Source organism: Peromyscus californicus, unplaced genomic scaffold (genome assembly GCF_007827085.1).
Source record: "Peromyscus californicus insignis strain IS unplaced genomic scaffold, ASM782708v3 Scaffold_14__1_contigs__length_90479793_seg_2, whole genome shotgun sequence".
NCBI lineage: Eukaryota > Metazoa > Chordata > Mammalia > Rodentia > Cricetidae > Peromyscus > Peromyscus californicus.
In genome coordinates, this window is record NW_026294436.1 from 26,015,595 (window position 1) to 26,028,917 (window position 13,323).

Here is a 13,323-nt window from a genome sequence, read left to right on the forward strand (position 1 = left end):
AGGATCGAAGAGATGATAATGTGAGTTCTAGAGCAAAGGTACTCACTAGGACAGTGGAGCCACCCTGGGACGAAGACCAACGAGATGAAGCTGGTACCTCTCTAGTGTAACAAGACCAGGGCATTCCAGACTTTCCTTATTCCTAAATCATGAGCAAATGGTGTCCTATCTAGTCTCCAGTGTCTGCTCTGAGAAAATGTGTATGAAATATCTACTGTATTTACTCAGCCTTGTCATCTCAGTGACGAAGATCCTTCATTTAAAGGGAAAAAGATGAACCCATATACATGCAAAATCATCCTAAATTTATAGGTCTCTGTCATTCATGATTTGCTCCTTTCCTTGTTCAAACTTATGATTGTGAACCAAAAATATAATTGCTTTAAAGCCTTTGGGGGGGGGGGAAGAAAGCAGATTAAAATAGCTGGGTCTTGTGGAACAGATCCCCAAAGAGGGAAGACTGATGGGCTACTTCTACAGGCAGTTTTTGCAGTCTTTGTTTTGATTTGGATGTCATGGAACAAGTGATGTTTGTAAAAGCGGCTGTGTTCCACGCTGAACCCAGACATTACGCAACAGAAAGCATCAGGTAGAGCCCTCTCCGGAAGCAGCGGAGCCCTGGGTTCTCCAGGGCCTTACTAGTGCACAGACGTTGGTATTACGTCCACTGCAGTGTTTGTCTCTCCAGCAAAGCTGGAACCTATTGGTTTAGCAATAGGTAACAGGAATCTGTAACTGAGCTGCATAGAAACACTAAGAAGAGAGGCAGCACTATGCAGGTTGTTTAAAGGATGGGCTCAGAGTACTACTTCTGTCAGCACAAAAGCAGGAGGAAGTTGTTTTGCCTTCTCAGTTCTCACTTGACTCTCTATATGGTCCTTGTCTCATTACCAAGCCAAACATATTGTCACATATGAAAACAGCGTTTCAACAATTCTGGGCCATTTAATATCCTCACTGTTTCTAATCACTTTTATTGTTGCTATTGTTTCTTCCTAGTTTGGTTCAAATCATTGTACAATTAATACCAGACAGTAAAGTCCCCATAATGTTATCTTTGATCTACTTACTATAAACCTTGCTTAAATGTGGTTTTCTAGTTTGTCACTCTCTCGTCAGTAATATCAATTATGTGGACATCTATGGAGCTAGAATATAAAAATACAAAGATATCAATGAGTCTAGATCTCAGTTTCTGGGGATAGGAGAAAAGAACCACATTCACTCATGTATACATATAATCACAGTATGTTACAAATGTGCTTTATGAGTGCCATGAATACTGAGCAGAGCTTAAGTGGAGAAATTTGAAATGAAGCATATGATTATCTCTGAAGGATGAGGGAGTACTTGGCTATTCTAAGCAAGGAATTTCACTTAAATGAAACCATGTGAACTAAAATTTAAAAGGGGAACTTAAAAACTCCTTAGAATTGAAGGGACTCCAGTGAGAGCAGAGGTTGTACATAAAGGCATGTCAGAACTGGGGAAGGAGGACAAGGACAGGTGAGAGATGAGACTACAAAGGAGAGAAATCCTCTCATGAAGTCCACACGCCACCCAAAATTCAGTGTTTGTCCTGTGGTCACAGTGGAGGCACCAATGAATGATCATCAAACAAGAGCTTGGCCTGTCTGGATCTGTGTTCTGTTAGTCTGACTCCCACAATGGAGGAGGGGAGCTTGGAGAGAGAGAGAAAAGGTAGGGAAGACACAGCACAGAAGAAAAGATTCCATTAGTAATGACAGCACATGACTCTGATCCAAGCTCAGTGAAAAAATAAGAGGTAAGGTAAAAGGATGGTAGAGAGGGAGAGAGGGGGATGGGTAAAATCGGAAGCACTCTCCAGCTTGCAGCTCTTGGCAGCATTCCCTGCGATGTCAGACAAAGCACTCTTGTTGGAAGCTGTTGGTGTTAGCATCTCCCCTCCGCTGTGTCTTTCATGGGAGTAAATAGCTTTTGCTCTGGATGAATGCCACAGGACTGCGCAGACCCATACAGGTAGGAGGCAAATCAGTCGCTTTTCTTCAGTTTTCTGAATGTTCCTCTGGACCCGTTTTGTGTCATGATGGAGACTGATTGTACTGGAGAAGTGGACCGCCTACACCCTAGCTCATTGTAGCGGAGGGGACAACAGGAAACAATGCCGAGACCTCTTAGTGCCCCGCAGTCCTCTGTGGACAGAGAACTGATCTGTTTCCCTTGTCTTGTGGCCTGTGAAGAATCAGGACCTTGTCCATAGTTCTGTCACCAGCCTCAGAAAGGAGGTGAGGATGTCGAAGGTTGAACCCTGGCTCCACCTGTCATTCTTGGCTGAACACTGATATGGTTAAGAGGCCAGCCTGTAGCGGAAGTGGCCGGGGTTTGATTCCTGGCTCTGGCTCTTATTTATGTGACTATCAGCCATTAATTTCACAGTTGGAGAGTCACTTATTCACCGATGAAGTTAGGTATTGCTATCTACTTAACAAGATGGGATCAAATGAAATACAAAGAGTCTAAACTATACAAAGCATGGTTATGTGTTCTTAATGCGTAATATTATCAGGAGGCATTAACAAACTACTGACCGTCATTTCCAGTCATATTGATTTATAAAAAATAAACTCAAGCACCTCACCCCTTGACCAAGAAGATCATCTGGAAATCTGAGTCGCCATTCTGGGTGTCCTGTAAATTTTTTGATGAAAGAATCCCCCTGACTCTATTGAATAGTGACATAAAGTGTGGGGCTGAAGCGAATGGCATTTTTAAAATGCTTCAAAGGCTTTTTGCTTTTGAGCTTCCATGATTGAAAGGCTACTCTTTGCTCTGTTACTCTTCAGCCACTCTTTACACATATAGAACCCAAATGGATCTCATGATAACTCAAATTGCAACTCAAAACACATGAACTCTTGATAGAGCTGTGAAAGGATTGGAACAGAATCATAGGGACAAGTCATGGTCTAACATGTGCTTGTCAATATTTCCTTGAAATGGTATATACAAGTTAATAATAACTATTAAAGAAGGAGGAGGAGGAGGAGGAAAAGGAGGAGGAGAAGAAGAAATAAGATGATTTTCTAAAAGATTTGTATCAATCTATATTCAATTCTCAAGTTAATATCTTTAAAGTATACATGTTATACATGACTGAGCTATGATTATATTGAACTCTCTACCTTTAGAACAAAGTAAATATATGTTTCACTTTCATTCTGAAATTTTTGGCCTAGTTGTGGCCAAAGCATTTGGGAGAACATGAAACTATCAACTCATTAGAAGGAGCCTTGAAAAACTATGAAGCCAATAATAGACTGATATGGAAACGTAATCTCACACTTTCAAGACTCTGGAGGTAAAACCTTGCAAGCTTTGATTTAAAGTGAGGAGATTTACAAATGGAAGCTGCTATCTTGTAGGCCATTCTCCCAAACTGGATTTTATAGAAACGATGCCGAGTCCTACCTTACTCCTTGGCCTTAGTTTACACTCAACTTTCACCTGACATTTACCACATGGGACAATGGTTGCTTGTGGGTTTGTCCCCTTGTACCGCCACGAAACAGTGAGAATTTTTTTTTTAAATAAGTGCCGTGGTTAAAAATGGTAGCACTAAGCTCAGGGACTCTGGACTGGATGGCTGGGGAACCTGCAAGGAACTGAACTAGGCCCTCTGAATGTGGATGACAGTTTGTGACTTGGTCTGTTTGTGGGGGCCCTGCGCAGTAGGACCAGGATTTATCCCTGGTGCATGAACTGGCTTTTTGGAGCCCATCCCCTGTGGTGGGATACCTTGCTCAGCCTTGATGCAGTGGGGAGGGGCTTGGTCCTGCCTCAACTTGATGTGCCAGACTTTGTTCACTCCCCATGGGAGGCCTTACCCTCTCTGAGGAGTGGATGGGGAGGTGGGGGTGGGATTGAGGGAAGTGCGGGGAGCAAGAGGAGGGGAGGGAGGGGAAACTGTGGTTGGTATGTAAAATGAAAAAAAAAAATTAAATTAAAAAAATGGTAGCACTATTTGGCTCCTAGAAAATGCTATAGAATGCTATGGATTCCTTTAAATTCTTGAAACTCAGTTACACGTCAGCCAGGTAGGAATATGCAAAGACAGGTGAACAGGGGGATTTAAAACATAAGCTGTGTCACTTGATAGAAGATTACATTACAGCTTCTGCCCATGAGTTTTGGTGTGTGTGTGATGTGTGCATTTAAATGTGACATGAATAACCAGAAAGTATTATGAGGATTTGTGATTAATGTAAAAATTACCTTCAACGTGTTTCAAAATACCAGTTCGAACATTTATTTGTATCTGCATATCAAAAGCATTATAAAGGCGTCATTTCAACTCTCTTGCCAAATTAAAATAAGAGATGAGAATCCAGCATTAAGACTTGAGAGAGCTGTTCTTGGGAATCCCTATTGTAACAATTAGATCCTCACTTTATGGATGGTAAAACACTCCCACGCAGACCTGAGTCCTTGAACTGTATCTTATCAGCGAGTTGCTAGAAACAGGCGTTTCCATAGTAATGCTGACTGTGTGCCAGAACTTTGTTTTTAAAATTGTTATTGTGACAGCTGCCAATTTTTAACCATAAATACACTGTTCATTTTACAGTTCTGGGGGTGGTGTGCAGGAAGGATAAGGTGCTGAAAGTTTAAAGGAGAAGACTTGGGAACTGTCCTTGAACAGCAAGGAGGGTATTCAGCCAGATGTCCCTTCTACAGAATAAAAGACTCAAGAACGAGAAGAAACGCCTTAGAGAGCTTGTGCACCTCTCCCTAGTGCAGTCCATAGTGGACAGCAGGCAGCAGAAAAGAATTGAACTTAAACTGTACCCACATCTTCATCAGGTGGGTCTGCTGCTCCCTAAAACACAGAGCTCTCCCTGGGAGTGTTGAGAACATCTAAGTGGAGAGGTTCCCCTTCCATACTCCAGTGAACTGTGTAAAAATGTAACTGGCAGCCTTCAAAGTCCTTCACTGGAATTTAAAGTTTTTCTCATTAACTTTCACCTCCTCTGTTTGGAATGAGGATTACCCAGGAGAAAAAATACAAGGTTGCAATGGGACAGTTTAGAGAGACAGGAGCTGGAAGGCACAAGCCTTCCCGTGGGTGTTCATGCCAGGCCCTGCAGATGGGTCTATCTTGGAGGCTGTATAGAAACACTGGAAATAAATGAGAAAAAAAGAACTGATCCAGCATAAAATTAAAATAACCTTACACATTCATTAGCCCTACCATGGTCTGTTTTCTCTTGTGGACTTTCGGGAAAAGAGCTCATGCTTGCTGGTTTGAGATCTGCTTGTAGAAAGGGACACAATTCTTCCTGAATTCAGCAAACCAAGATTGTGCATGAGCTCCCTGTGAGTGCAGGGCTGTCTAGAGTTGTTCCCTGCCTCTTTTCCGCTTCAAACGCCAGAATTTTAGGCAACATCTTAGAGCAGCTAGAAGTTGAAAGAACATGGCTTTCATATTTTGCTCTCTGGAAACAGGTGGTATGAGCAATATCATTGTTTGCCTTGGAACACGAGACCTTGTGAAAAAAAATTATCTCTCCTCTCCTACAAAAACCTAGTCCCAGCCTTCCAAACTCACTTAGTGTGCAGTATGTTTTACAAATTTATTAGCTGAAGATAATAGCTCACCATTTCTTCTGACCTTGTGTTGGGGACTTGCCAGATGTTCCCCACACAGAAACAGCTTTGAATCTCCCAATAAGCCAATGAGGACGGTGGGGCTATTTTGTCACCTTCTCAGGGAGGCCTTCCCAGGGGTCCCCCTCTTTACCTGCATTCGGCTTTAATTTTCTCAAGGGCACCTTACGGTGGCGTCTGCCCACTTTCCATGTTTCCTGCTCCCATGGGAACTCTGCTGAGGTAGAGAGGCTCTTTCTTGAGATGCTCTTGAGGTAGAGAGTCTCCTCTTCCTTGTTCCCTTCTGTCTCCTCAGCAGCTGGAGCCAGATCTATCCCACAGACACACTCTGATGATGGCAATGTGTTGTAGAATATTATTTTAAGGTGTGTTACTTTTGTTTAGGTTGCATTTGTTTAACTCTGTGAAGCTGTGTTACTGTGCCTGTCTAAAACACCTGATGGTCTAATAAAGAGCTGAACAGACAATAGCAAGACAGGAGAAAGGGTAGGCGGGGCTGGCAGGCAGAGAGAATAAATAGAAGGAGGAATCTGGAAGGAAAAGAGGCAAGATTAAGGAATGTGAAAGAGAGGAGGACTTCAGCGGCCAACCAGCCAGCCACACAGTCAGCCAGCCACACAGTCAGCCAGCCACACAGTCAGCCAGCCACACAGCCAGCCAGCCACACAGCCAGCCACGGGGTAAGAGTAAAAGTAAGATATTCAGAAGTTAGAAAAGGAAAAAGCCCAGAGGCAAAAGGTAGAAGGGAGAATTTAGGTTAAGAAAAGCTGGCAAGAAACAAGCCAAGTTAAGGCCAGGCATTTATGATTAAGAATAAGCCTCCATGTGTGATTTATTTGGGAGCTGGGTGGCAGGCTCCCCAAATAAGCAAAAACAACCAACAGCAGCCATGTGACAGGAGGGAACGAAGTACTTGTCCAGCAGCACATCATGAGCTGCTGACTTCCCAAACATTGAACTCTTTCCTCTTGAGAGTTAAATCTAACCAAAACCTCAGCAAGTGCCCCACAGAGGAAGGAGATGGTTTGCTCTGTGACTCCTAATGAAGAAGAGCAGTAGTTAATCCCTGGGGTACTGGTGTCAGTGGAGTGTCAGAAAAGGAAGGAGATGACAGAGATGTAAGCTGCCAAGAGGACCCGAAGAGAGTTGTCTTTGTGAACACACAAGCTTTCCATTTACTTTTATTTTTCCTGCCCCTCACATCCCAGGTGACACTCATGGGAACTCCTATTGAAGATTAAAATGAAAGGATGTGAATTTCTCTTTGCAACTCCATTAGGTGATCTATCAAGCCATTACCTTGGCCCGTGTTGGTCTCAGAAAAGCTTCCTGTCCTGTTGGCTCTTCTCTACACTCCCTTTTAGAAACCAGTGTGTGGTGGTATTGTGTCCCTCAAAATATTGTGCACCCTAATAAACTTATCTGGGGTCAGAAACAGAACAGCCACAATATTAAACACAGAGGATAGGCAGTGGTAGCACATGCCTTTAATCCCAGCACTTGGGAGGCAGAGCTAGGCAGAAATCCATGTGTTCAAGGATATAGCCAAGCATGGTGACTCACGGCTTTAATCCCAGAAAGCGAGCCTTTAATCCCAGGGAGTGATGGTAGAAGGCAGAAAGATATATAAGGCATGAGGACCGGGAACTAGAAGCATTTGTCTAGTTAAGCATTTGGCCTGGTTAAGCATTCAGGCTTTTGAGCAGCAGTTCAGCTGAGACCCATTCTGGATGAAGACTCAGAGGCCTCCAGTCTGAGGAAACAAGACCAGCTGAGAATCTGGCAAGGTGAGGTAGCTGTGGCTTGTTCTGGTTCTCTGATCTTCCAGTTTACCCCAATACCTGGCTCAGGTTTGATTTTATTAATAAGAATTTTTAAGATTCATGCTACACCAGTGTTTGCTGACTAATGGTTCAGAGTGTGTGGATGACATAGCATATGAGCTGCTAACACTTAGAGGTCTCCATGCTGATTCCTTCTCTGCAGCACTCGGTGGTTAGACCCACCCACAGTCAAGTCCCCTGCCACTCCATTCTTCTTAATGCCCATAGACAGAAACCTGGCTTAGGCAATGCTCTCTTTAACCTGGTTGAGTAATTTAGTCTTCAGCCACTTTCTCCTCCACTCGAACTGATAACCATATAGCCCCAAAGAAAGAAAAAAGAAAACAAAACACGACAAAACAAAAGACAAAACCAGACCTTACCAGACTTGGATGCCTGTGGGAATTACATCCCATCACACCTTATCATAGCAAATCTAAATTGCTAATTTGAAAGCCTAATTTCTCCATTCATGAGTCCCTGTTATCTTTGGGGGGGGGGTTCCTGTCCAAGGCTATAGCCTAGCTAGTGCCCTCCTTCACAGCAAAGCATCTCTCTTTACCTGTCACTTCAGAAGCAGAGATGTCTGCTCCCGCCATTACCACTTTATCAGAAAGTCACAGTACGATTTCAATCGGCCCTCTCCTTTTAGAACACTACTCATTGTTTATACTGCTCATTATGAGTTAGGCAAAACTCTACCCCTCCCCCAACAACTGCAAGGAAAGAATATCTGTTTACTCTGGAACTTTCCAATAACACAAAATGCAGAGCTTTGCACAAAGTGGTTGATCAATCACTATTGACTCACACACTTGTAACGCTCATCTCTCTGTTCAATACAGTCCTACATTATTTTCACGTGCGAGAAGAGTTCTATGGAGTTCAGAATGTTTAATGGTGGGGGTCACCCACTCATCTAGGCATGCATTCATTCAGTGTCTTACATTTTTACTCACTGTCTCATATGTTGCAGAGATTATATAAGATGTTAGGGGCATAGAACTAAGTTGTAACCATGGTCAAAAAGGCATTGTCACTATTCAATAGCAGTCAGTGTATGCGTGCAGTCCATGAGCAGTCACTGTTCTGCATGACAAATGTTGGTCTGGAGGGAGGTATAAAGGAAAGAGAGGAGGAAGGCTGGACTGGTGGAGCTGCTTTGTTTTCTCAAATGCAGTTGCTGGGAGAATGAGGTAAAGCATTTGAAGCAGAGAGAATCATGCTCTGTTCCTTTAAGGAGAACTGAAGCATGGGTACAGTGCTGGGACGTTTCTTCCTTGTCTGTGAAACTGTGCTGAAGTTAGACAAATCCCTCTGCAGAGTCACAAATTCAGAAGTGGAGCAGAGGGGCACCTTATTTGCTAGACAGGCATTTACCCACCCTAGGCATAGAACATCTTATAGACATCGTAGACAGCTCTATTTCCTCTTCCTTAGTGAGGTGGAGGGTAATTTCATGTATATTTTCTGCTTGTCCTTTCCTAGTCTATATGATCTGTACCAAGTTCATTACTCCTGTTGGTGTGTATGTGTGTGTGTGAGCACACACACACACACACACACACACACACACATGCACGACAAGCAATCTTCTCTAAAAACTGATTTTCTTCATAAATTACTTCTGCCATAGTATGTAAATTTTAGAATGTGATCAGTAACTGTACCAATTTATTTTATGTATACGCTCAAGAGCAAGGATATACAAACTCTTTGAAGTTAACTAATACTGAAGAGCATGACAAGGGAGGTTAAGTTCAATTGTAGCCTGGATTATGGGGGGGAGGAGACTAATTAAAGCCATTATTAGGACAGCTGTAGAAATCAAAATATGAAGAATATATGAAAATTTAAATTTCTTGGGTGTGATACCAGCATAGCTGAAGAAGGAATTTGTTTTTCATAGTAGACACTTGGTGAAATTCTAGGTAAAAAAGTGTGAAGCCTGCAACCCACAATGACTTGGAAAAATGCATGCATGCAGAGCAAGTCAAATAAAAGTAGCAAAGTCTCAAAACTTTGGCAAATCTCTGTGAAAGCCAATTTGTCCCTGCCATCCACTTCCTTCTGATATCCTTTAGGCTCCCTTTCTGCACACCCCCCCAATGGAAACGTAATGTTTTAAAATTTAATTTTAAAATGGAGATTGTTCCTCCAACTTCAGCTCTGGTTTCTTCTGTTGCCCCCTCCTTGGCTGTTCTAGACCTTGCTTGACTATCCTCCCCTCTGTGCTTTCGTTACACAACACATCTTATTCCTACGGATGGTCAATCTTCTTCCGGGCAGGCAGGTATGGATCACATCCCGCGTTAGTTGCCATCTTATTCTAAAACCTATACCTTGTTCTTTTCTCATGCTTCTTTCTCTCAACTTTCTTCAGAAGGCTGAAAGCTGCTGTTAATTCTTTTTTTTTTTACATTATGCAGAAGGAGAAGAAGAAGAAGAAGAAGAAGAAGAAGAAGAAGAAGAAGAAGAAGAAGAAGAAGAAGAAGAAGAAAGAGCCCCAATCTCTGGCATCCTTGTGGCTTATCACATATTCCTTCCGCAAAGGTAATCTAGTCTGTGTCATTGTATTTATTGCCCCCAAATCAAAACCAGTTGCCAAAGTAATGAAGGTCTATTGGTTTGTGTTGACTTAATCCATGTCAGAGGAGCTGTAGGAGCATATAAGGATAATTTGACCAGTAAAAGGAAAGTCATAAAAATGATCAAAAAGCCAATAGATACGCTGAGAACACCGAGCTTATTTTACTGAGGATTTATGGCCAACTTATCAGAAAATTATTTGGTCCAAGTCTACATTCAAATAAGTCACTCAGTAATTCAGCAAAGATTCCAACCCCTAGGAAAAAAGCCTCCTCTAATGAGATAGCCCGGTAACCCCTAACTTGCAGCACATGTAGTTTAATTTTCAACAGTTGTGAGACCGCAGTAAATTCAGCTTTTGAATCACTAGTCCCGCTTATACTCAGACCTGCATTAAATTACCGGAACGTGGACAGCATTGGAGTACAGCCAGCTGCATTGTCTCCTTGACATATCTTTCTAAGTGTTTATTAATCAAATTGAACCTAAATATGGGACACACCCCAGATGGTAGCAAGTGCCAATTCCTGTGTGTCCCCTCCTAGAATAAGTGGACGTCAAATAGTCAGAATCGGCCACATCACGTCAGTTTTGCCCCAGGCCCAGCTCTAGAGGTTGTATTTTATTGACCAGAATCAAATTGGCTTCCCCTGGTGTAGGTGATAAAGTATGGCGTCAAGTCACCCATGTAAAATGTATAACTTTAACTTTGACAGCCTGTCATTGAAGTCCTTGTTTATATAATCTATTGTGCCATTTAGTCTATTCTTATTTTAAAGAGCAGACGTAGAACTAAAATCCATTCTGCTAGTGTTTCATTGATGGATGTCTCTACATTGTGCCTTCTCTTAAATAATCTTGGGAGTGGCTATTTCCATTGCCACTGTCGACTTCCGTCAAATTGTAAGACTTCCAGTTTTAAACTCTGCCTTGTGGATGATGAAGGATGTGCTCGATGCTATAATGGGAAGCTTTTCACAGCATAGACATTGCTCTTCCAAGTTCAAGACTCGTTACATCTACACGGAAGAAACTATTCTGCTGAGAGGTGGAGTGGGCCTGCGTGCGTTTCCAGCCAGCAAAGGTAGAAATCTTCATATCGTGAGGACTTCTTCAAATTGTATTTAGTTTCAGAAAGACTAAAGACTCCTTCCCAAAGTTGGGATTTTCAAGTTGGTACAAGTCTAAAACTAGCAGAATTGAAAAAAAAAATATGTTTGACTTTACTAACAGTTTACCTCGATGTCCAAATGAACAACTGGAGAAAATAAACTGTTTACATTAGGACTGAGGAATCTAAAGCATTTCTTCTTGGAAAGGATCAAAGGCAAAATCTAACAGCACTTCCTACGAGCTTAAAAATATTGCCAAATTAAAACTGGTCTTTATCTGTAAATTTAAAACAGAATATAATAGCCTATCATAAAATTAGATCCAATAATGTAGCTGAAATTATTATCTGACATTTCTGGGTCTCTAGGTCTATGCGATATGTACAGCAATTAGGATACTCAAAATATCTCCATCACTTTTGAAATAGTATCTCTGAGACTTGGTCAGTAAAAGACAGGACAAAGAAGACCCCTGCTCCTTGGTGACAATGTGTCAAGGACAAATCCCAAGGAGACACCTCTTCACTGCTGATTAATTTTCAAGGGCTGCTTGAATAAAATGAAGATCAGAGCCCCTATTTCCTCCTTGGCTGAGATCTACTTAAGGGATTAAATAATGCACCTAAGCCCTTCATCGTCTGTTGCTTATACAGTTTGCTAAAATAGTCTCAAAACATCAGGTTTTCTTTCTGGATAAGTTTATTGCTAAGGGCATTTTCTCCCATCTGTGGCATGCCAACATTTAGTCCATCCCCCTGTCCCCCGCTTTTTCCCAGAATTTTGAAGTAATTGTTAAAAAAATTCTTTTCTGATGTTAAATAATCTGAAATTTGGAGAGGGTTGTATTCTTAATTCCCCCACAGGGACTTAGAATCAATTCATGCTCTGAAAAATTCCCGTAGCTTGGATCACACCCGTTCACCCCTTTAGAAAGTGTCTCCCTTGGGTCTGTAACTTTCTATTCAGTACCATTTAGATTGTGCATCTCAGGGATGTGGCTGGGCTAGAAACCCCGGGAAGAAATCCGTGATTAGTCACCGGGTTTGAAAAATCCTTCCCAGTCCTGTTTACCAGGACACATGCCAATTCTCCAAACGTGCTGGGAGCTCGCGTTCTTTTCAGGGTCGCTCTGCCTGCACAGCACAGATTAAACACACAGCCTTGGTATTTTCAGTGTTGTGAGGAGACACATTTACATTCCACTGACAGCGCAGGGTGTAAAAGGAAGCCATCTGCTGTGATTTAACAACAGGGGGATAGCTGCAACTTCCACAGGAGAAAAATGAGTCACAGAAGAGCTCAGCTCAAGTCCCCTTCTTTGTGTGGTCAACCTGAGCAGATAACATTGTGATGTAAAAGGTAGTTTTTATTCTTCAGTGGATTTTAGTAGCTGGTCCTCTGTCACTCAGTTTCATTATCCACGTTTACTAATATTTGTCTGCTACTATTTTAAGGGTCATTTTGTTAGTTTCAGGAGCCTAGAATAGTTAGTTATTTTTACTCTAAAAATGACAGCTCCATCTTTGGTTACCTGTGCATTTGGTCCAGATGATTCATCTTTCCAACATACAGCTCCTTTCTGACAATGGAATTGTCAAGTACTTCAGAAGGTGGATAAGGAAAAAAGGGGGAAATTAATTGCACACTAAGGATTTAATATATTCTGGCATTTTGCGTGACATCTCATTTAAATTTTCACAATTTAATAATATACAGATTGTTTATAAGGTGATTTAAACAGTCTATCCAGAGTCACACAGCTGGCAATCTGAAAATTTTCTTCTTCAAATTACAGAGCGTGTTCAATCCCACGCAGATGCATCCTTTATGGGAAACAAAGTCAACGCAACCCAAATCTACCCTGTAATTTCAGTTGTTCACAGTGCTTGGCATATTTACATGGTGGTGGCATGGTTGTTTCATATTTCAAGTTTCTTCTTATGTGGAGTACTTTCAGAGTTGGTCAGGCTTCTTGGCTTGTCGATTTTTACTTAATTCTTTTAGGGATTTACATGTGAGAACAAGCTTCAGTGAGAACAGGCTGGTGGGTGGGAGGGTTTTGTTTATGAGTTCTAGGAAGGTGCCTAGTGCCTAGTTGATGGCTGAGAAGTGAGGTGTTCACAGTGTGTGTGTGTGTGTGTGTGTGTGTGTGT

General features: G+C 42.0%; 2 protein-coding genes across 4 annotated transcripts in view; one reads left to right on the forward strand and one right to left on the reverse strand.

The window, feature by feature from the left end:
• Crb1 (crumbs cell polarity complex component 1) overlaps window positions 1-13,323 on the reverse strand; it is a 185,045-nt gene that overhangs the window by 7,209 nt on the left and 164,513 nt on the right. The gene's annotated exons all lie outside the window — the stretch shown is intronic.
• The window catches only part of LOC128109748 (PHD finger protein 20-like protein 1), a 46,037-nt gene continuing 32,716 nt past the window's right edge, over window positions 3-13,323 (forward strand). Inside the window, exons 1-2 of the mRNA XM_052737100.1 lie at window positions 3-2,001; window positions 9,899-10,022. Coding sequence (XP_052593060.1) covers window positions 1,969-2,001; window positions 9,899-10,022 — 157 coding nt within the window. The 5' untranslated portion in view covers window positions 3-1,968. The remainder of the gene's footprint in view (window positions 2,002-9,898; window positions 10,023-13,323) is intronic.